The sequence below is a fragment of the Dromiciops gliroides genome, chromosome 3 (genome assembly GCF_019393635.1).
Source record: "Dromiciops gliroides isolate mDroGli1 chromosome 3, mDroGli1.pri, whole genome shotgun sequence".
Taxonomy (NCBI): Eukaryota; Metazoa; Chordata; class Mammalia; order Microbiotheria; family Microbiotheriidae; genus Dromiciops; species Dromiciops gliroides.
This window is the reverse complement of record NC_057863.1, coordinates 11,096,817-11,119,989: the sequence shown is the minus strand read 5'-3', so window position 1 is coordinate 11,119,989 and position 23,173 is coordinate 11,096,817. Positions and strand designations below refer to the sequence as shown.

Below are 23,173 nucleotides of genomic sequence, written 5' to 3'. Positions count from 1 at the left end.
ACTCTAGAGTCTCGGATACCCAGTTCTGCGCTCTTTCGTGGCACTGGGGGTACCTTTCGTTCCTTCTTTGAAAATCAGATGAAGAAACTGAGGCCCAGAGTGGTCCCTTAACCGAGGCCCCTCGAATCCAGAGCTAGCGCTCCTCGACCGGTGCCTTCTGTGCCACTCGTTCCCAGGAGGGCACAAGAAGGGGCGAGGCCTGATCTGGACCTTTTCCCTCCCGAATTAAGACGATCTCAGCTTGCAGCCCCAGCCTCTTTCCGGCCCTGGACGCTGGATCGCCCTTGGGGACTGGACTTGGGCGGGCCGTGGTGGGAGTGGGCACCCTCCACTCCCGAGCGTGTCTCTCTTTCCACCAAATCCCCGCTTCTGCTTCACCTGCTTTCCGTGGCGAGATGCCTTTTCTGCGGAGCAGCTGGTGAACACGGGCACCAGGAACCTGCCAGGAGCTGCGTCCGCGGGGCAGGGGAAACCTGCCTTGGGCCTTTGGAGGCAGCGGTTAGGCTAGCCGGGCCACACGATTGGAGCCCCGCCCCCCTCCGTTGGGCCCTGGGGCATCCCTAGGCTGCCAGGCTGGTGTCGATTCGGCTTCAGACACTCGTGGCAAGCATTTCCACTTAGGCTGCCGTGTGCTGACCAATCTTGGACTCCTCGTGGATGACCTTTCGGGGGAGAGAAATTCTCACACCGCAGTTTTATGAGATAGCAAGTTAATTTCTGAGAGGATTTAATTCTGGCTTAATCACCAGACGTTTATGTTTAAAAGGTTAATATTTAAAAACTGGTTTTACTAACTCATTAACTTGTTGAGTGAGAGAGAAGATAGCAGTGGTGAGGGATGGGGCGGGGTTTGGGGAGGGAGCTTCATTTCTGGGACCCTGTTGCATGGGCTTTGGTGACTGGCAGAGTTTGCCTGGTGGCCTTGGGAAAGTGTTTCAGGCAAGTCAGGGACAAAGTGGTGCTATTCCACATGGCCACTCCCTGGGTAAGCACATTAATGAAGGGTGGGGATTGAATTGTCAGAACCCCAGAATGTTGAAGAGCCCTGAAAACAGCTATCCTGAGGCACCAGGGAGTCTCCATAAGGAATGGTGGACCCTAAACTTTGGACAGGAGCTTGTAAAGTTAGATACATCTTTTACTACCTCTCTAACTTCCCTGAGAGAATCTGTTATGAAAAAATTTTTTTAAACCCTTAAGAGGTTATCGAAAGAAAAGTAATAGGGAAAATAAAAGGAGGGGAAATTGTCAAGAGAAATGTTTTCAGTGTCAAGTGCACAGGTCGTTTAAGAGGGCAGAGTGAGGGGCAGCCGGGCTCTGGGGAAGGTGCTGGAGGGGCACTGTTCCATGGGCTGTCTCAGGTCCTACTTATGGCTGGTGGCCTCCTATGGAGGCTGGGGGGTTCCTTGTTTGGGCTAGATGACTCTGATGTCTTATTTAATGTGAGATTCTTGGAGTCACTTGTGTGTCTCCCTGTTGCAAGCAGAGTGCCATGCACGTGATTAATGTCCATAAAATGTTTGTGAATCAATTATTTAATCACAGAATCTCAGAGCTGGAAGACTTCAGAGGCCATCTAGTGTGCCGTGCCTGAACCGGCGTCCCCTCTACGGCAGGCCTACCTGACCAGCGAACAGCCAGCCTTTGCTTGAAGACAAGCACCCAGTGCAATGCCTTGCACATGGTAGGTGTTTGTTAAATTGACTTCCATTGACTGAGAAGGAAGCAAGGGAGGGGAGGGGAGGGACAAAGTGGCCCTATGGTGGTCCTGTCACAAATGCCTTCACCATGGTTACAATGTGACATAATCTCCAAACCTGTCCCCAAATCCCCTGTACAACATCCCAGGCAAGAGGCCTTGAAGTGACTCCCCCAACCTTTCTCCCCCACCCCCCACCCAGTTGCTCTTGGTCCTGCCCTCTGAGGCTGAGCATAACAAGGTGACTTTTTTTAAAAAATAAAAGTATTTTATTATTTTCCAGTTACATGTAGAGATAGTTTTCAACATTTGTTTATATAAGATTTCCAATTTCAAATTTTTCTCCCTCCCTCCCCTAGACAGCAGGTAATCATATATATATATATCATATATATATATAAATATATATGATATATATAATAACATTAAACATGCTTCTGCATTATGTCATGTTGTAAGAGAAGAATTAGAGCAATAAAGAAAAGCCTCAAAATAGAAAAACAACAGCACCAAAAAAACAAAAGAAATGGTATGGTTCGATCAGCATCCATATTCTACAGTTCTTTTTATTTTTTCTGGATTTGGAGAGCCTTTTCCATCATGAGTCCTTTGGAACTTTCTTGTTCCGTTGTCTTGGTGAGAAAAATCTAGTTTATCACAGTTGATAAACACATAATGTTGATGATACTGTGGACAGTGTTCTTCTGGTTCTGCTCATCTCACACATCATCAGTTCATGCAAGTCCTTCCAGGTTTCTCTGAACTCCTCCTGCTCGTCGTTTAAGGTGACTCTTTTTTTCCACATGATAGCCCTTCTTCATAATATATGTCCTCAGTTCCTTTACCCAGGCCACAGTTGGCTCAGGGCCTTTCTTAATCTTCTGAACCCTCTCCAGCTTATCAGTATCCTTTTAAAACTGGTGCTCAGATCTAAATGTGACAATTCAGATGGGATCTGACCTGGAGGGCATATATATAGCGGGGCTGTGTCCTCACTTCTTCTGGACAGTAAACCTTTCTTGCTGGTGTTGGATTTCTAGTATCACCCTACTGATGCACATTGAGCCTGCCGGCCCACTCCCAACTAGGCAGGCCCTCCCACCATATAAAATTGGGGAAAGCAATAAGCATTTATTATGCACCTACTGTATATCAGGCATAATGCTAAGCACTCCAAAGATATTATTTCATTTGATTCTCACAACAACCTTGTGAGGTAGGTGCTGTTATCCCTGTTTTAAAGTTGAGGAAATTGAGGCAAACAGAGATTGAATAACTTGCCCAGGATCAGACAGTGGGTAAGTGTCTGAGGCTAGATTTGAACTCAGACCTACTTGATTCCAGGCCCAGCACTCTACCCACTTTTCTACCTACCTGAAGCCAAATGTAAGAGTTTACATCCCCCCCCCCCTTTTTGTTTGGTCTTATTTTTGATTGTTTCAGTCATCCAATGTGATTTTCTTTCTCGTTGAAAATTTAATAAGCTTGCCATCTCTGTCCTTGTCCCATTAATTGATTAAAAATGTTGAATGGCATAGGTTGTATACTCTAGAGCTATAGAACCAGGTGGCATAGTGGATAGAGTATTTGATTTGGAATCAATAAGAACTGAGTTTGAATCCTTCCTCAGCTTTGTGACAAATCACTTTACTGCTCAGTGCCTCAGTTTCCTTTTCTGTAAAAAGGGGATGATACATTTAGTATCTGCCTCACAGGGTCGTGGTGGCATTTTAAATGAAATGATATATGTAAAGCTCTTTGAAAATCTCAAAGTGGAGAGAAAGTGTGTGGATTTGTTGGCTATTATTATTATTAGAAATTTTGCAATTTGATATCAAACCATTAGCCCCAAATTTCATTCCACTTACATTTTTTTTTTAAGTGAGGCAGTTGGGGTTAAGTGACTTGCCCAGGGTCACACAGCTAGTGTTAAGTGTCTGAGGCCGGATTTGAACTCAGGTACTCCTGACTCCAGGGCTGGTGCTTTATCCACTGTGCCACCTAGCTGCCCCTAATTCCACTTACATTTTATGCCATGTTCTAGAAATCCAAACCTTGTTTCCTGTCGCCATTTTCATCTCTGATGGCCATTCCCTTCCCAAGTCTGCTTTTCTCTTTGGAAGCCCCAGCCTTTGATCAAAGGGGATAAGCATACCTCTGCTCCCAAGGGCTTTTCCTTGTGCCTTGCACTAGTAGAGGCCTAGTCAGTGTCAGCTCAATCGCATTCCTTTTCTTGCTTAAGACAGTAACAATGGCTTTTTAGATCCTCTCTGGCAGATTCTATCATTTGTGCCCATGTGACTCATCAGAAGAGGGTGGAAGTTAGCAGGCTTGACCAGCTTTGGGAAGCGTGTCACCAGGCTACCCCAGCATCCATCTCTCTTCCCTGGGACCCTGGGGCTTGGATGGTCTTTCCTCTGAGGACAAGCAGCTGCTCTTTCCTTAGAGGTCCCAGCCTCCTCCTTATTGGGGAGGGGCTCAGGGGGTTGGGCTACATCATCCTTCTTTCTTCTTGTGGCTCTGTGCTCATCCTGTCCCTCTCCAACCTCAGGCGGTTCAGGTAGTGCTTTCTCCCCCTCCCGAGCCTTCTCGAAACCATTCCACTTTGTTTGAATGAGAATGTTCTTCGGAATGCTCTCCAGAAGGGGAGCTGCCTTGGCCTTCCCTTCTCAGAGGCAGAACGGCTTGACCTTGGAGCATCTTAGGGTCTCTGCAGGTCATTCAGCTCTCCCTTGATCCTGCTTTGGTATGGATCACACAAGTATGGAGTGGGAGCTGTAAGGAATGCTACAGGTCATCGACTCAACCCCCTCCTTTGACAGAGGAGGAAACTCAGGCCCAGGAGAGGCCAGATGATTTGCCCAGGGTCATATGGCTAGGAAACATCTTTCTAACCTCAAGTCCAATGTTGTAGCCAATAAATGGTTATTGGGACATCATTTCTACTACTATCTCTGCTGTGATTGAGCCCCCGTTGTTTTGAGTGCTTGGGAAATTGTGTAATGGTGGCGGAGGAAGTCCATGAAACTTAAACTTCTGTTAATCAGAAGAACCTGCAGGATCCTGAGGACTGAGTCAGTTTGTTTTCCCTTCATATCCCCCGGCAGCGTCTGGAATCGAGAAGGCAATTACTGAGTGCTTGTTGACTTGATTTGACAGAACTGCCGAATTCCCAAATCCTGGTAGTCTTTTGACTTTTACAAGAGAATTTAACCTCTGCCTGAGAGTCTCTTTGCCTCTCTGCAGTACATTTAACCCTGTCATGGCCTGGTGGTGATGGGATACAGAATTTCATGGGCCTTATTTTTTGGCTATAATGTGCCATAAATGAGGTAGAATTGTCAGGCAGGATTTTTTCCCCTAATTTAGAGTAAAAGAATCCTCTTTTTCTTTTTTCTTTTATGCTTGTCTTTCTATTTTCCTACCAGTGTTGTGTCGCCCTTTCCCCATTTTTGTGCCCTGTTGTTAAACACCTTGATACGATTGTGTTCTGAGAGGAAAGGCTGGCTTGTGATGCTTTCCATCGAAAGTAAACAGTAGCCGGACTAACCAAGCACCTCCCGAAGCAGGACCGGAACCGAAGAGGAGCAGGGAGGAGACAGAAGCACAGAGCAGGATAGTTTGTATAGAACAGTTCCCTATAATGAATTTAGAGGATATTTCTGGACATTGGTCTTCATGAAGTTATTGGCAATTGTTGTCTTCATCGCTGCCTTGTGGTATAGTGGACAGAATACAGAAATGAGTAGTTGGGGGAGATCTGCTCCCTTTAGGAGCCCTTCATTCAGGTGGATGATATCGGGCAGGTCACTCAATCTCTCTAAGTGTCACTTTGCTCATCTGTAGGTTGGAACAGTAACACTGATAGTGCCTGTATCCCAGGGTTGTTGTTTTGCTCACAATTGAGCTTTGAGGGTTGTAGAAATGCCAGCTAGGCTTATCTTCAAGAAATGTCTGACAAGGAATCTGATTAGAATGGAGGTGCTGCCTTAAACAGGAGCCTTGTAATCGAAATATCTCCTGATCCGAGAGGAGCAGCATAAATCAAACAAGGGTGGGGGGGGAGGGGAGAGACCCGAAATACAATGTAATTAAGCGCTTGGCATGTCTGATTAAAATCTTAGGTTGCTGTGTTTCTATTTGAGGCTTTACATTCTTGCTTTTTGTGTTAGTTACTTGTATCTACCTTTATATATGGATGGCCTAAATGCAAAGGCAGCATTTAGCCCCCATAAGCTCATGATGTCTCTGTTCCTCTTGGGAGGTGATTAGGGCCTGCCTTCTTCAGTGAGGGTTTAGCCCTTGGGTGCTGTAGTCAGAAAGAGCTGGCTTGAGTCAGGACTCTGGCTTAATCACACTCCATTTCCAGCCTCTGGTCTCTCTTGCAATTGAGGAAGATAGGACTTTAATTGCTTTAATATTGATGCCTACTACTCAGTGCTGTTGTTTTTTAATTGTAAAGTGCAGAAAAGTGGTAGTTGCTCCCATTGTTAAAGGGAGCAAGCATCTGAGCCAGATTCTCCAGCATAGGTGTTAACAGACTTTTTCAGCCTGTTTAAAGTTACAGGGTACGTTTTCTGTTTGCTCATTTCCTTAGGTATTTTTTTTTTAGCTCTTCTTATCTTAAAGCTGAAGTAAATATTAAATGGGAAGTTCCTGCCAGATCATCATTGTATGGTATCAGAAAACAAACTTTCTGAGTAGTGTTATGCAAAGAGTGGTGGCCTCCATCTTGCCTCTGACATAGACTGGCTGTGTGACCCTGGGCATGTCTGGTATCCTTTCTGAACTTCAGTGTCATCTGCAGAATGAGACTAACTGTACTGACTCTCCCGGGTACTTGGTGGGAAAAGGTTCAGTAAACCTTCAAATGCTACAGAAACATGAGCTAATGAAGAAGATGAGGAGGGGGAGGAGAAGGAGGAGGAACCTGCAGAACAGTCACTTATATTTGGCATCAGTTTTGTTGCTTTTGTCCAGAATGTTTCTGACCAGAGAAGGCTGTTCTTCAACTTCATTGCTTGGACCCCTTGGGCATGGGGCTGGAAAAACTGAGGGTCCCTTCTCAGAATAATGTTTTTAAATACATAAAGTAAAACACAGAATTACAAAGGGAACTATTTCTCTTGAAATACAGTCATCAAGCTTTTAAAAAACCAAGTTCATGAAGCCCGGTTTAAGCACGCCTGGGCTAGATGAAGCTCACTTGGATTGGGTTTTGCTTTTTAGAAGGGAGTGGCAAACTACAAAAGGTTTAGCTTTTGTAATCAGTATACTTTGAAAGTAAAGTTTGGGGGCAGCTCGGTGGCGCAGTGGATAGAGCACCAGCCCTGCAGTCAGGAGGACCTGAGTTCAAATTCGGCCTCACTTACTAGCTGTGTGACCCTGGGCAAGTCACTTAACCCCAGTTGCCTCACCAAAAAGAAAAGAAAGAAAGTAAAGTTTGTTAGTTTAGTTGATGGGTATTTCACATTTACTAAGTAATCTTCTTTTTCATCCTTATCTTTTCCCTATGTTAGCTCAGTGACAGAGAATAAGACCCTCCATCTTTGGGCTCCAGGTCTTTTCCCCAGCTGTCACCCAAGTGCTCTCCCTCCTCATTTCTGCCTCCTACCCTCCTTGGCTTCCTTTCAAGTCCTACTAAAATGCCACCTTCACCAGGGAGCTTTTCTTGAGTCCCTTTAATTCAGTGTCTTCCGTCTTCCAGTTTATCTTGTCCATAACTTGTTTGTTTATCATTGTTTGCATCTTAACACCCATATTACACTGAGTTCCTTGAGTGCAGGTTTTCTTTTGTGTATGGCTCACAATAGGTGCTTAAAGGGATGTCCCCACTCCAGTTCAGGCATTCTTTCCTCACACCACAAGGCCTCCTTTCTCACCTTAGTTTCACAACAGCTGAGCTCTCTGGGAAAGACTGAGCTCCTTGTGTGGCTACTTCACTAACCACCTTCTGCTGAGGGCCCTTCAGGGAGCTTTGTCTGTCACTGCCTTGCTTAGCTCTGTCACCTGAAAAGCTTAGCTGTGCTGAACCTAACAGGACTCACGTGGAGAATACACAGGAGCCGAAGTCGGTGCTTCTCTTTGGCAATGTCTTTGTCTTCTGGGGGTTTGTGTTTCTTAGTTAGTGAAATCTTTGAACGTAAAAGCTGTTCAGAGGCTGTCTTTGCTGTAGCATGCCTAGGTGGATATTAAATACATACTACTACTGTTCAGTCCTGAGGTGATGTAGTCAGTCAGTATGAAGCACCTGCCTTCCTCCCCCTATCTCCTTGCTTTATTTGATATTTACTTATCTCTGTTCTTGTTTCTTTCCTGGAGTGTAAGCCCCTTCAGGGCAAGGGTTGTTTTGTTTTGTGTCTTCAGCACCTGGCTTTTGATAAGAATTTGTGGATTGATTGTGTGCTGTGAGATCCAGGTTAAGGATTGGAATAATTGGGGCTAGATGGAAAGCTAAAATCTTTGTCTCAAGAGTTTAACGGTATTAAAGGAAGTGAGGACTGCTGAAAGGTTATCTACTTTAGAGGGCACTTGAGACTTGGTGAAGGAACTCATTGTGTCCAGTGGTTACTGGGAACCCTAGGACTAGGGGTGAGCAGAAACATCCCATGGCCCCAGATAAAAACTTATTGGAAGAATTGGGTTTGGTGGGTGGGGTGGGAAGCCATTGGGATGACCTTAATCAACATATTTAATGTTGAGATCATTGAGTCAGTTCTTTTCTTTTTCTTGGCCTCTGGGTAGAATAATTCTTGGGAGCTTTCCTACTTTGAATAGTGTTCCTTCTTTGTAGGCAGCCTAGAGTTAGGGGGAGAGAGAGAGAGAGAGTGTGCGCATGTGTGCATGTGTGTGTGTGCTTGCATGCAAGCTACATCCTCTGGCAAGGAGGGGAATCCATATTCAGATTTACATCACTTGGAAAAGAGTAAAATGTTACACTTAAAAAATTTTAAGATTGACAAACATGGATATTGTGGAATTGTTTAAGGGAGATGAGACAAAATATATGCATTTTAAAATTATAGGAAGGGCAGATTAGGGTAATCTGTTTTCTCTTTGGTATTCTTTATAAAAACAATTGTCCCAAAAATGCTTCATAAGCCTCACATGCATATATAATCACAGCAAACCTTTTTGGCGTAACAATCACCTAACACTTTTATGTGTATACATACACAAGATATGCTTGAAAAGTGATGAAGGAACTTGTTGAGATGGTTCCTTGTATATTCTAGGCTTATGATTTTGGGTGCTTCTCAATTTGTTTTTTTAACATTCATTTAAAAATTTTGACTTCCAATTTCCCTCTCTCCAGTATCTACCCTACCCATCGAGAAGGCAAGTAATATAATATCCATTATACATGTGAAGTCATACAAGACATGTTTCCATATTAGTCATGTTAAAAACAAATGAAAAGTTGGTTAAGAAAAGTGAAGAAAATGGAAAAAATATGCTTCAGTTTGCACTCAAGTGTTGTATCTCTGGAGGTGGATCGCATTTTTCATCATGAGTCCTTGGAATAGTTGTGGATTGTGTATTGATCGGAATAGCTAAGTCTTTCACAGTTGATTCTTTCTACAATATTGCTGTGGTTGTACCATGCTATTCATTCTGCATCAGTTCATATAGGTCTTCCCAGGTTTTTCTGAACACATCCTTGTCATTTCTTATAGTAGTATTCCATTTCATTCAGATATCACAGTTTGTTCAGCCGTTCCCCATCTGATGAGCATCCCCTCAATTCTCAATTCTTTGCTTCCACAAAAAGAGCTGCTATAAATGAGTCCTTTCTCCCTTGATCTCTTCCATCATGGTGCTATTGCAAGGTCAAAGGGCATGCACAGTTTTAAAGTCCTTTGGGCCTAGTTCCAGCAATGACAGCTGGACTAGGACAGACAATGTGAAGGGGCTGTGTCATGCATGGAGAATGCAGGCAGAAAGAATCCTGCCCTTGCCCTCAAGGAGCTTAGGAGGGGGGCGGGGTCTGGAGAGGGGGTGGCACGGACCCAGCATTTTTGTGCAAACTGAGGAGGGGGGAGAGAGAGAGCACTGGATATAAGGAAAACATAGGCAAAGTTTTAGTGTAATTTTGGTGTTTTCTCCCTCTCCCCACTTTCTTTTAGTGATTACTCCTTGCTGTTGAATCATGGGGGAAATTGAAGGCACTTACAGAGTCCTAGAGACTCCAGGAAGCCGTTTGGGGGGGCCGAATCACACGGGGGTCAGCACCTTGGAGCCGGGGCAAAGTCTGTCCTCAGCCATGGCGAAGACGTCTGCCAAACTGCAAGAGAAAGACCTTGCTGCTATCAGAGTCAAGTTGCTGGACAATGCCATCGAGATACTCCACGTGGAGGTGAGAGTGGCTGGGGGGCAGGCTGGGTGTTGGCAGTGAAGGGACGCTGCTTCCCTACTTCCTTGGCAGCATGGAGGAGGCTTTGTTGTCATTGAATAAGGAATAACTTTTGGTGGTCCAGACGTCAGAGTGCCTGGAAGCAGAACATTCGAAGTCTGGAAGGAGACACTTTGATGTGCCTTTTCTTATAGCTGTTTGATCCTCTGTCATCTGAATGCTGTAGAACTAATGGAGAGAATTCTAGCAGGTGAACCAGCGGCCTGGGGGTGATGAGTGTCGGCTGCTTGGGAAGGGTTATGCTACTTCCCCCTTCATCAGAGGTTATCATAGATCCCAGAGTGTTGAAGAAGGAAATGATTCCTCCTGTTTATGGAACACAGTCACAGCCGAATGAGGTCCTGTCCTTTTCCTCAGGATTTTCAAATGGCTCTTAGGAGGTCACACTGAGATAGTTTTGGTGTCGGAGAGGCGGCCGGGGACATGAGTGAGTCCAGGAACGTGTCTGGAGGAGTCAAGAGAAGGGATGATTGGATTTTAAAGGGGACTTGGAAGAATAAGAATGACCCTGGAATGTGCTGCTGCTCCCACCGGGTCTGGGAGGCAGCCTCAGGAGAGGGGACACTTAGAATCAGCTCTTGAGGCTTCTCCCATGAATTCAGTTCATGGAGAAGAAAGTGGGCAGCTAGGTGGCTCTGTGGATAGAGCACTGGCCTTGAAGTTGGGAGGACCTGAGTTCAAATCTCACCTCAGACACATTAGCTGTGTGAGCCTGGGCAAGTCACTTAGCCCCAGTTGCCTTAAACATCCGGGGCTATCTCCAGTCTTGCTGATGTATATCTTGCCACTGGGATGACCCAGATGGCTCTGCAGGAAACAGTGAGGTTGGTGACTTTGCAGTTAAATCCAGTTCGCTACAAGTTATGACATCCCCCTGGTGTTGTGGTCCTCTTTGAGAACGAAGGACAAAGGACATCTCATGGAGGGAATCCTTGAATGGCCCACTTGCCTTTGGCTGCCCTCAGAGCTGTTAAAGCAAGGGCTGGGGGTATGGTGGGTGCGGGGGAGGATTTGGACTGATATGCAAGCCTCATTCTGCTCTTGTAAAAGGTGATTGGGAGGGGCAGCTAGGTGGTGCAGTGGATAGAGCACTGGCCTTGGAGTCAGGAGTACCTGAGTTCAAATCCAGCCTCAGACACATAACACTTACTAGCTGTGTGACCCTGGGCAAGTCACTTAACCCCAATTGCCTCACTAAAAAACAAAAAAAACAAAAAAGGGTGATTGGGATTAGCAGGGGTTGTCTTACACTGGGGAGCTAAGATCATTGGGGAAAAAGGAGAAAGGCACTGAGAACAGGCTGTAACCTTTAAACAGCTGGCCCAGTACCCTTGGAGGGCATGCTACTTGCTGACTCCCAAATGTGTGGAGAGACCCAGGGTGATGGTAGTGATGGAATGCAGACAGGGCCTGCTTCTGGCCCTTGGCACCTGGGGGACAGATCTGTGTGAGGAGGAGTAGAATACTTGGTGACTCTGTGCTCAGGGTAGTGGTGGTGGTGGTGGGGCTACGGTGAAAACCTCTTGTGCAGGACCCTGTACATAGGATGTGTGTCCTGTTGGCAGGTCGGTGATTGTGCTATGAGGTTCCATCAGAAACAGGCTCCAGATCTTCTCATATCCTCAGGGCTTCTTGGCTTCTTTTGCCCTTGTCCACAGGGGCCTGACAAAAAGCACTGAGTTGAAAGTCAAAGCTGGCTTCAGATGCTGGTGGTGGGTAGCCTGGGGCAAGTCCCTTTTCTTCCCTGGGCTGAAATTTCTTCCTCTGAAAATTGGTGGTGGTGGTGGTGATGGTGGTGGGGGGGAGGGGGGGTTGGCCTGGCTGGTGTCTGAGGGCCCTTCTAGCTTGAGATCTCAGTGACTGTAAGCACCAGCCCACAGTTAGTATGTTTGCTTTGCATTCTACAGATGAGGTAACGTTCCTGGTTTGGTTTTTTATTATGTGACCTTAAGCTTACTTTCAGGTTAATCTGGTTTTTCTTCTCTAGTTCAGCTCTAATTAATGAAAACTCTCAGTAGGAAGAGGGAAAAAAGCCCAGGTGTGGGTTATCTAGATCATAAGCAGCCCAGAACTCTCCAGAAAGACTCCCTTGGTCTGTGCTGTCTTATCAATGACCGGGATGATGCCACTGGAGGTGGCATTTCCGTGGAGATTTACAAATACAAGAGACCTCATTGGGCTTGATTTTATCATCTCTGTTCACCAGACTTCAAGATAATTTAGTTTTTTTTATGTAAATGGAAAAGTTTGGTAGAAACTCAGGAATTTCATCTAACCAAGTTAGCTCTTTGCTGCTTTTGCTAGATAGATACCCAAATTACCCACATGTTTTTACTGTTTGAAAACACTGAGATTCCAAATCCCTGAACTCAGCTGCCTCCTGCCCCCTTGCTTTCCTCGCTGGTTTGCTCTTGCTGCCCTGCGGAGGGCCATTGGCCTGGCAGCCAGACACTGCCTCTGTCATTCTGGACACTTCAGGGTTTGCTCTGGAGAAGTTGTCATGGCAAAGTTGGCTTCTAGATAGTGATGACAATTGGTTATCATGGATTACTATTCAAAATGGAAAAGATGGTTTTTCCTTAGAGGCCTTTAAAAGTGCCTTTCATTTTGTACTAGTAACGAAGAATATGTCCCAATTCCCAATTATTGTAAGAGGCTTAGGTAAGAAAGCACTTTGCAAATCTTAGAAGGCCTCCAAGTGTCCCCAGTTTTGTTGTGACTCTCCAAGAAGTAGCAGATGTTTGCTGTGGCCTCGCCTGGGACCCCAGGCTCCATTTAGCTGGTGTCTTCCATATGTTAGCAGGCATCAAGAAGAGGACCTTCATTGTCTTTGTAGAGAAGCAAACAATGAGAACAGAAATTGTGCATAAAATTGAAATGTTGACAGAGATGTTTGCTAAAGTTTTGAGAGAGGTAAATAATCCAATTAAGTGAATGTTTATTTGTACACTTACTATGACCGAGGCACTTAGAGCCAAAAATGAAATGGTACCTGTGCCCCTGTTAACGTTTTATGGAAAGAGCCTGGCATTGGAGGCAGAGGGTCTGGTTCATACCCCACTGCTGACATATACTTAGTGATCGTGGGCAAGTCCCTTCACCTTCCCCTGGTCACGGTTTTTTTGTCTCTGAAATGAGGCCATTGGACAAGATGCTTCCAAGTGTCCCTTCGAGCTCCAGACTCTGATGCTAGGTCGAGTCCTTTAACATACGTTAACTTTGTGACCCTACTTCAGTCCTTTCCCCTACATCTAGAAAGATCTTCAAAGGGGTTAGACTGCATGTCTTTCAGGGTCCTTTCCTGCTAGATCTGTGGTCCTAAGTCAACTGAGAATGGATCAGTGGTTTTGCTTTATTTATTAATTTTTTTTGGTGGGGCAGTGGGGGTTAAGTGACTCGCCCAGGGTCACACAGCTAGTGTCAAGTGTCTGAGGTTGGATTTGAACTCAGGTCCTCCTGAATTCAGGGCCGGTGCTTTATCCACTGCGCCACCTAGCTGCCCCCTGTGGTTTGCTTTTTAGTAAACACTTAACCTAATATGTTATTGCCATGTTGTTGTTTAGTCATTTTCAGTCACGTCCAACTTTTTGTGAGCCCATTCGGGGTTTTCTTGGCAGAGACACTGGAGTGGTTTGCCAATTCCTTCTCCAGCTCATTTTACAGATTGGGAAACTGAGGCGAACAGGGGGAAGTGACTTGTTCAGGGTCACATAGCTAGCAAGCATCTGAAGTTGGATTTGAACTCAGGAAGACAAGTCTTCTTGACTCCAGGCCCAGCGCCCTTATCCACTGTGCCAACTGGCTGCCCCTGTTGCCAGTACACATCAGCTTCTGTGGAGTCTGTGCTCCTGTTTCACTTTCCCTCATTCAGCAATTTTGAAAGGGGAGTTTGGGGAGGAGTTTCAAAGTTAGCCTGGTGTGGAGGTAGCTTGGCATCGTGGAACTCATGTGGATTTGAGACAACCCGCCTTTGATGTTTTCTCACTGTGTGTCCATGGACAAGTCACCTGAGCCTTATTTTTTTCAGCTGTCAAATGTGATCAGTCACCGAATAAGCATTTTATTATGTGTCTACTCCATGCCAGGCATTGTGGATATAAAAAATGGCAAAAGACAGTAGTCCCTCACCTCAAGCAGCTCACTATCACAAGGAGCTAACATGCTAAAAGCCACTTACAAACAAGAGTGGAGGGAAGGCACTAGAATTAAGGAGGATTGAGAGGGAATTAAGAGAGAGAAACTTCTTGTAGAAGTTGGGATTTTAACTGGGACTTGAAGGAAGCCAGGGAATCCTGGAGAGATGAGAGAGAATGTTCTAGGTATGGAAAACAGCTAGAGAGATGGGGAAAGGCCAGGAGTCCAGTGTGGCTGGGTCAGAGTAGGAGCCGGGCAAGGTTCTGGAAGGCTTCGAAGGCCAGACAGGTCATGATAGGGAGCCACTGGGCTTTCCTGAGGGGTGGGGCTTGGCCAGGGGCTTTAGGAAAATCACACTGGGAAAAGTGATTTTGGTGACAATAATGCTTTAGTATCAACCAGTCATCATTATTATGAGGTTCAAATGGGAGATAGATGTGATATACTTTGCAAATCTGAATGTGCCTTTGTAAATAGTAACTCTTATTATCATTAGCATCTTCACCACTTCTGTATAAGCAATTTACCAAAACTTTTAAAAACTTTTTTAAAATATATTTTTCATTTGAAAATTTTCGATTGGAAACTTGCTCTTGATGTTACATCTGTTAAACCATTATATCTTTGTAAGTTCTATAGGTATTTAGAACTTTTTGACCATCTCTAATTTTCTTTTTTTTTTTCTTTCTTTTTTTTGGGGGGGCGGGGCAATTGGGGTTAAGTGACTTGCCCAGGGTCACACAACTAGCAAGTGTTAAGTGTGAGGCTGGATTTGAACTCAGGTCCTCCTGAATACAGGGCCAGTGCTCTATCCACTGTGCCACCTAGCTGCCCCATCTGTAATTTTCAAACATGTATTCATACCTGATGACTGACTAGGGTTTTGTGAGGTCACAGAATAAGAGAAAATATTTTATGATGCTTGGTGGTAGTTGGGAGTTGCATTAGGTGACTTTTCTTATGTGGGTATTTATTCTAATGGGATATGACATGTATAAGGTCTGAAGAAAACGAGGCCAGGGACATCAATGGTTTGGAATGTTCAGAGAAGCTGGATTTGTGACTGTATCTTGATTTTACCTTGACCTAAAATGAAGTTTGAGATGCAGGGTGCAGTTTTTAGCTATTTGTGGTCAGGGGCCAGTTGTTGGCCCTAATAAAGCCTGATTTGTATACACTTGACTGTGGTTTTGAAATTAGGAAACTGGCTCTAGATCTCGAAAGTATTTTTTTCAGAGTCATAAAGGAAGTAATTTGGAAGCTTGTATATCAGGTTGTGATTTCCTGTGGTTTAAAGACGTGCATTAGTAATACTTTGAATTTGAAGCCACGGTCAGATGTGAAAAACAGACCTGAATACTACCCCTAAATGGGAAGTGGATCCTCAGACTTCCATGAGACTTTCTCTTAGGATGGATAGTATATATTGTTGACAGGTTTTAAGATTAGCGCATTATAACCCATTTCCTTGCTCCTGGTGCAAGTGGACATGTTTGGGATGTCCTTTGGGTGCCATTATTTTCAATTTTTTCAAAAATGAACGCCATTGAGAAAGTTGTGCCTAGAGATTCATGGGAGCAGTTTGGAGGAGGCTCCCCAGGGGTACAGTCTTTCTCTGTGAAACAGCTCTCCTAGAGAAGCAATAGTTTCTAGTCAGATTTACCCAGCAAAGGATGGGGCACCCAACCCCAAGCTGCTTTTGTTCTCTTTTCTACTCCCTTTTTTGCCTCAGGAATGATGGTGATTTGGTCAGCTGTAAAAGTCTTACTAGCTTAAATATGTGACAAGGAGCAGGGCAGATGAATTCTGAATCTTAGGCGTGTTCTTGGAGACTTTTAACTTTTTTTGAGCTGATTCAGCAATTAATGCTTTCTGTCCTGGAAGAAATAGTCAAAATTCCAGACAGAATTGTGGCCAGATGTTTGTCATTGCTACCATATGAATATCCTAAGTATGGCAAATAAACTGCTTTAGAACTTATTTTTGTCTGCCTTCAGAAGAGAAAGTTAGTAATTCAGCATCTAAAATTTGAAGATAATAGATAGAGGGTTTAAAAAAAAAAGGAAAGCTAGTTACCATTTCTAGTATAAACAGATTATTTAATCCTACCATGGCTTTTCACAACATACTATTTTGTTTGGGGGACTTGGTGTCTTATTTAAACTTTGCTGCCCAGGGATGTGGTCACATTGGGTGGTACAAGATAGAAATGTAGTTATTTTTATTTTTAGAGAGGGAGGGGTGGGGGTGGGGAGAGAGAGAGAGAGAGAGAGAGAGAGAGAGAGACACGGAGGCATCGATGGAGAGTCACATACAGAAAGAGAGGGAGTGCAGAGAGAATGAATAGACTCTTCGTATGGGTTTAAAGTAATTTTAGCCAGTGAGGAAGACATTAAAGCAAAATGAAAAGATAGAAGGCAATTACACCACACCAGTCTGCACGAATTTAGGTACAAATCTCAAGGAGCCATTGGATATTAAAATCTCTAGGTGAGGGTTCCTCGAAACAGCCTTTGTTACTGTGGTTGCAGGTACTCTGACGACCAGTGCTCTCTCATCTTCGTCTTTCCCCCAGCTCCCAAACTTGTCCTCATTCTCATCCTTGTCCCCCCCCACTCCCTCTCAAACTTAATTCTTTCTTTAAGTTTCTGTGCATTGTGAAGGCAAAGCAAAAGGGAGTTGTGTATGATTTCTTTTATTTTCTTTTGCTGGCAGGTAGCAATTATCCTTCAACCATTTCCAAGCACAGCCATCTCAACTCCCAAACCACTTATGTCTCCCCCTTCTTTCTCCCTCCCACCCTCCTTCCCTCCATCTCCCAAAAGGAAAAGTTAAAGCAAAAAATAGAGGCTTAGAAGAAGTCAGTTGGGGTTAGGGTGTGCCTGGGTGCTTCCCCTTTTCACCAGTAGGTCTAAAGTCCTTCTTTCACAAGTTAACAATGAAAAGAAGTGTCTGAGTAGTTAAATTTCTATAGATTGTGAAGGTAATTCTGAAAGAAAAACATTCTTCAACAACAAAAAGCATCTTGTGCAGTTCATCAAGCATTTCAGCTGTGTTTCCTTCCCTGCCAACCTTTTAAAAATGAATGTTCTATATTTACTGCTTCTATTTCTCCTTAAACACACTCTGTAGCTGGGTTTAGGGCCCTCCTGTTTTTCTGACATTGAACTCTCAAATCAGCACATCCCCTGCTCAGACAGCCTTTTTCTCCAGCCTCATTCTCCTTACCCTTTCCATTGGTGTTGAATTCTTCCTTCTTCACTTTCCCTGGTTCTGGCCTTTCTTTCTCTTCCTGTTTTGTAAAAATGCATGTTGTTCAATTTTGAATTCTTGACCTTTTGATTTCTTGCCACATTGACCCTAGACCGTGTATTCAGATCTACAGTTTCAGCTGCCCTTTATGCAAATGACTGCTAAGTTGTGGCTCCAGCCCAGACCCTTCACCCAAGACAGAGAGGCAATGTGGGCCAGTGCAAATAAGACTGCCTCTGGAGTCCAAGGACCTGGTTTTAAATCTCTGATGCTTACTACCAGAAGCCCTGGAAGCAAGTCATGTAATCTCTTCTGGGTCTCAGTTTGCTCATCTGTAAAATGAGGGAGTTGGACTATAGTCTGAGATTTCCTTCTAATTCTAGCTTTGTGATCTTACAGTCTCTTTATTATCTGCTGGATGTCTATACTTGGCTGTGCCATTGTTATCTGAAACTTAACGTGCCAGAAATCCCCAAACTGACACTCTCTGTTTTCCTATCTTGAGCGCTAAAATCATACTCTCCCATCACCAGGACTCCAACAGACCTTGTCGTTATTCAGTCTTGTGTTACCCACTATTCGTTAACCATCTGAGTTGTTGCATAGACCTCTCCCTTCTCCAATACCCATTCCTGTGCCTGGCACCTTCCTTCCTTTTGCCAAGGCTCCTAATTCTTTTTTTAATAGAAAGTAAATTGAGTGTCACTTTATTACGTAAATGAAAACAAAATAAAACCCTATGGCTAGAAAGGTACATGTACAGAGGTGAGTTATATGACAAATACATTTCAACAATCTGACCCACAGTCACATCGATCTCCTTATAACACTTCTGTATGATAACTCTAAGCATTAGTACTTGACATCTACAAAGTTTCAGAATCCTGTAAAAATTAAAGTCATCTTGGGTTAAAATACAGCACAACTTGGAGGCAGCTAGGTGGCACAGTGGATAAAGCACTGGACCTGGATTCAGGAGGACCTGAGTTCAAATACATCCTCAGATACTTGACACTAGGTGTGTGACCCTGGGCAAGTCACTTAACTCTCATTGCCCCACCAAAAACAAAACAAAACAAAACAAAAAAGTACAGCACAACTTGTAAGGCAGAAATAGAGGCATTATTATCCAGTTCTTTAACTTCACTAAAAATGTAAGGCAAACTTAGAACTTTTTTTCTTAGCGTTTTAAAAAGTGAATGGAGCTCACAAATGTTAACCTGACCAAAGTTATAATAAATTACCCACAGTTAAACATTGCGTGTAGTAAGAGACATGTCTGACATGATTTTTCTCTCTAGAGATGTAAACTGGATTTTAATTTGTTTCTAAAATGATACCAGTCAGAAAATTTGTTGTAAATCTATTGAATGCCTCACTCATTATAAGGATGCTATGTATTAATAATGAATCAATATATTTTAAGTGAAAATCCAGTGTATCTTCAGTCATAGAATACAAGGTTCCTAATCTTGGAATCATTCCTGATTCTTTCCTATCCCCCAGTCCCCAGATCCAACTAGTTTCCAAGCCTTCTCCAGTCTACCCTCACCACAACTCGAACCTTTTTTCTGCACTCCCTCAGCTTTAGCTTTGCTTTAGGTCCTCATTACCTCTTGCCTAGATTTTTTTTTTTTTTTTGGTGAGGCAGTTGGAGTTGAGTGACTTGCCCAGGGTCACACAGCTAGTAAGTGTCAAGTGTCTGAGGATGGATTTGAACTTGGGTCCTAGTGAATCCAGGGCCAGTGCTTTATCCACTAAGCCATCTAGCTGCCCTTAAAATGTTTTTGTTTTTTGGGGGGTTTTTTGCGGGGCAATGAGGGTTAAGTGACTTGCCCAGGGTCATACAGCTAGTAAATATCAAGTGTCTGAGGATGGATTTGAACTCAGGTCCTCCTGAATCCAGGGCCTGTGCTCTATCCACTGCACCACCTAGTTGCCCCCAATGGATATTTCTGTTTGTTTTTTTTTTTTTTTTGATGAGGCAGTTGGAGTTAAGTGACTTGCCCAAGGTTACACAGCTAGTTAAGTGTCAAATGTCTGAGGCCATATTTGAACTCAGGTCCTCCTGAATCCAGGGCCTGTGCTCTATCCACTGCGCCACCGAGCTGCCCCCACAATGGATATTTCTAAAAGGGAGTTCTGCCCATGTCCTTTTCCCCCATGTCCTTTTCCCCCTCCTACTTCCCCAAATACAGATACTCACAAATCTTCACAGGCTTCTCTTGTCTCTAGGAATCTTCTCTAAAGTCTGGCCTCCCACCCTCCCTTTCTAGTCATGTTACCTCCTTTATGTTCCCATCCAAATTGGTTTCCCACATAGGACATCTGGCCTCTTACCTCCCTGCCTTTGTGACTAGATCCCTTAGGTCTGGAATATACTTTCTCATTGTCTGCATTGGACAATTCCTCACTTCTTTCTGCTCTTTTCCTCTTGCATTTCCATATGTCCCGTCCTTACAGTGGAAAATAAGCTTTGTTTTTTATTTTTGTGCGTAAAAACATTTATTTGAATGAATGGGTGAAAAAAGGTGTTTATTAATTACACTGTACTAATGGGGATACACTTGGAAAGTCCGACTGTCCCTGCCCTCAGGGAGCTCACATTCTAATGGGGGAGGTTTCAACTGTAGGTCATATCGGAAAAGGCCCATGGTCCTTAGGGTAGACTGCATTGGGCTGTTAAGCAAAGGTGTCTCAATGAGTTATTTATTGGGTTAGAGAAGGTGATGCTTCAATTGTGTTGCTACAGGACAATAATGAAATTATTCATTTGCGTTAAATATTTAACAATATTTCTTCATGAAAGAGGTGAATGTTTTTTAAAAGATGTATATCTAATAGAACAGGAGGCAAAATGGAATAAATACAAGGGTTACAAATTCCTGCATTTGACAACATATTAATAAGTGAATGAAGTTAGGGCTTGTCTCTAAGGTCATTTCCACGGATTAGAGCGCATCTGTTTCTGATGTCAAAGCATTGGGTAATGCTGTGAACTTTTGGTTTGGGGCCCTTCTCAGGAGGCCCTTCCCTTCACTCTCTAATTCAGCAAGCCAAGCCTTGTGACAGATGAAAAAGAGAAGTTTAACAAACCAGCTGACCCACCTGTAGCCCCCGAGGAGACGTTGCCAGGTAGTATTTCCAGGAATGCCTTCCCAAGGCTCCTGGGTTGTCTCCATCATTGTCTGAGAGGAGATGGAAGTCAGGGTGGTGGGAGTTGTTTGAGTTGTCTGGAGCAGGCTTCTCTGTCTCCCCCTCCTTGTGGGGGGACATGATGAGGGCATGATGAAAGAATGCTGATTGAAACTGCTGAGAAATGAATAGATAGCTGACCTAGACACCCTCTTTAAATGGAGCATCTGGGAGAAGCCAACCAGACAGAGGGAAGGGCCCCAGGGGCCAAGGGTACTTGGGAGGTGTGAGTTCCAGGGCTAAAGTAATCTCCCAGGATGAAGAGTTTTTTTGGGACATGATGGAGGAATCCAGATTGCAGCCCATCTCTGTGGTTGTCAGCCTCCTTTCTTTCTGACACTGAAAAGTTCAGCAGGGGAAGTAGAGAGAGGAAGGGGGAGGGGAGGAAGAGAGGAGACTATAAGCTTCTTGAAGTCAGGGACTGTCTGGCTCTGTCTTTGTCGTCCTCCCTGGCATCTAACAGAGTAGATGGTACTATTCTGTTTTGTGAAAGGTTCTCCTAAGGTACAGTGCCCAAGGCAGAGCCCAGTACTGCAGATACGCCTGCCTCAAAGGAGGATTGTCATCTCCTTCCCTCCAGAAACTGAGGTCCTGTCAGTGCAGCTAAAGATCAAGTTTACCTTTTTTTGCTGCCTTGTTATTTTCTGGCCCATATTGAGCTTATAGCCCACAAGAAATCTTGGCTCCTTTTCCTTTTAAAAATTGCACAGATGTCTTTTGCTTTTTATATCACATTCATTTCTCAGGAAGTCCCTTCTCCCTTCTCCTCAATACAGCAAAGCTTGCCTTGTAGCAGATTTTAAAAAGAAGTTTAACAAGCCAGCTAACTCATCTGTTGTGTCTGACAGCCCGTTGCTTTTCCAGTAAACTGTTTGCCAACCATGTCTCACATTTTATAACAGTTGACATTTATTAAATTTATTACATTTTGTCTTAATAGGTTTGGCCCATTTTGCCAGTCAAGATTCATTCATTCACAGAAACCACTAGTGGTCAGAGATAGGAGCAAACGGTGTTCTGAAAGAGGGCTTCAGTTCACTAACAGTAACTGTTAGCCCAAGAGTGTTGGCACCTGAGTTGTTTTCAGTCACAATCTACAGACTAACAAAGGTGACTGAAATGGGAATAGTCAGTGTGGGGGAGTGAGAGGCAGAAAGACAGGCACACTGGCTTATTGGTGGCAGAGTTGGGAATCACTTCCGCCATTTTGAGGAGTAGTTTGGAAGTATTCAGATAAAATGACTAAAATCTTCATTCCTTCTGATCCAGAGATTCCACTACATTATGGAGGTCAATGGCAAAAAGAACAGTTCCATATTCACCAAAATATCTCTCCCAGCACTTTTTCTAGAAGCAAAGACCTGGAAACAAAGGCAATGCCCATTGATTAGGGGAATGGCTAAGCACATTGTGGTACATGAATATGATGGATTATCAGCGTCCTATAAGAAACAGTGAATATGAGAAACATGGAAAAACATGGAAAAACTTAGATGAACTGATGCAAAATGTCATAAGCAGAGCCAAGAAAACAATATGCAAATCTATACCATGATTACAGCAACGTCAATGGAAAGAACAGCCACAAAAGTCATGACTCTTGCAAAGTATCAGTCACCAAGACGGGAGAGGAGAAGCTGGTCCTTTGGAAAGTCTGACAGGCGCCCACTGGTAGAGAACAGTGCACAGAATTTCAGATTTTTTTTAGATGGATTGGTTAGTTTTACTGAATTTTTTTCTCTTTTTCCTCTTTTTAAAAAAACTTTGATATAAGGATTGACTCAGGGAAGAGGCACAGGGGCAATCTAGGTGATACAAAAACAAGAGATATTGACAAAAATCTATTTCTAAAAAGAGTAATTTATTAAGTACTGTCTGTATACAGAGCAGTGCAAGAAGTGTTGGGGAGATAGAAAGTTTTCCTGCTGAGAGATCTTTTGGGGTCCCAGTTCTTTCAATTCCAGTTGTCATCTGAAAACTTAATAAATATGCCCTCTCTAGCTTCATTTAGGTAGGGAATGGTGTGTGGTATTTACATGAAAGTAGGAAGTGCACTGGGTTTGGCCCTTCCAACCTTGGAGAGTTTCTGAGGTGGCAGAAACCTCCATGGCCGTTTAGTCTGACCCATCCCTGAAAGAGAATCTGAAGAGTGTGAATACCCAGGAGCCCCCTCATGGCCTCCTGAGGGGTCCCATTGCTTTTTCAGATTACTGAGTGAGAATTCTTTCCTCACCTTTTACCTTCTAGCCCATTCCCCCCTCCCCCCATTCTCCTTGAAGTGAGAATTTCTCCAAAGCAATTATGCCTCTGTTTTACCCACTGTTTCAACTCTGAACCTCGTTTCCCCATCCTTCAAATGAAGGGGTTGGAGTAGATCATCACTAGGTTACTTTCCAGCTCCAACAGTGAGTGACTTTCTATGAGACTGATTATGTATCTAATAATTTACATGGAGCTGAAAACAGGAAGCAAGCAAGCAA

General features: G+C 44.0%; 1 protein-coding gene across 2 annotated transcripts in view; it reads left to right on the top strand.

The window, feature by feature from the left end:
• Positions 1-627: 627 nt before the first annotated feature.
• FARP2 (FERM, ARH/RhoGEF and pleckstrin domain protein 2) overlaps positions 628-23,173 on the top strand; it is a 98,186-nt gene continuing 75,640 nt past the window's right edge. For both annotated transcript variants that reach the window (XM_043995280.1, XM_043995279.1), the window contains exons 1-3: positions 628-766; positions 1,546-1,684; positions 9,826-10,055. In XM_043995280.1, the coding sequence (XP_043851215.1) occupies positions 9,849-10,055 (207 nt within the window). In that variant the 5' untranslated portion in view covers positions 628-766; positions 1,546-1,684; positions 9,826-9,848. The remainder of the gene's footprint in view (positions 767-1,545; positions 1,685-9,825; positions 10,056-23,173) is intronic.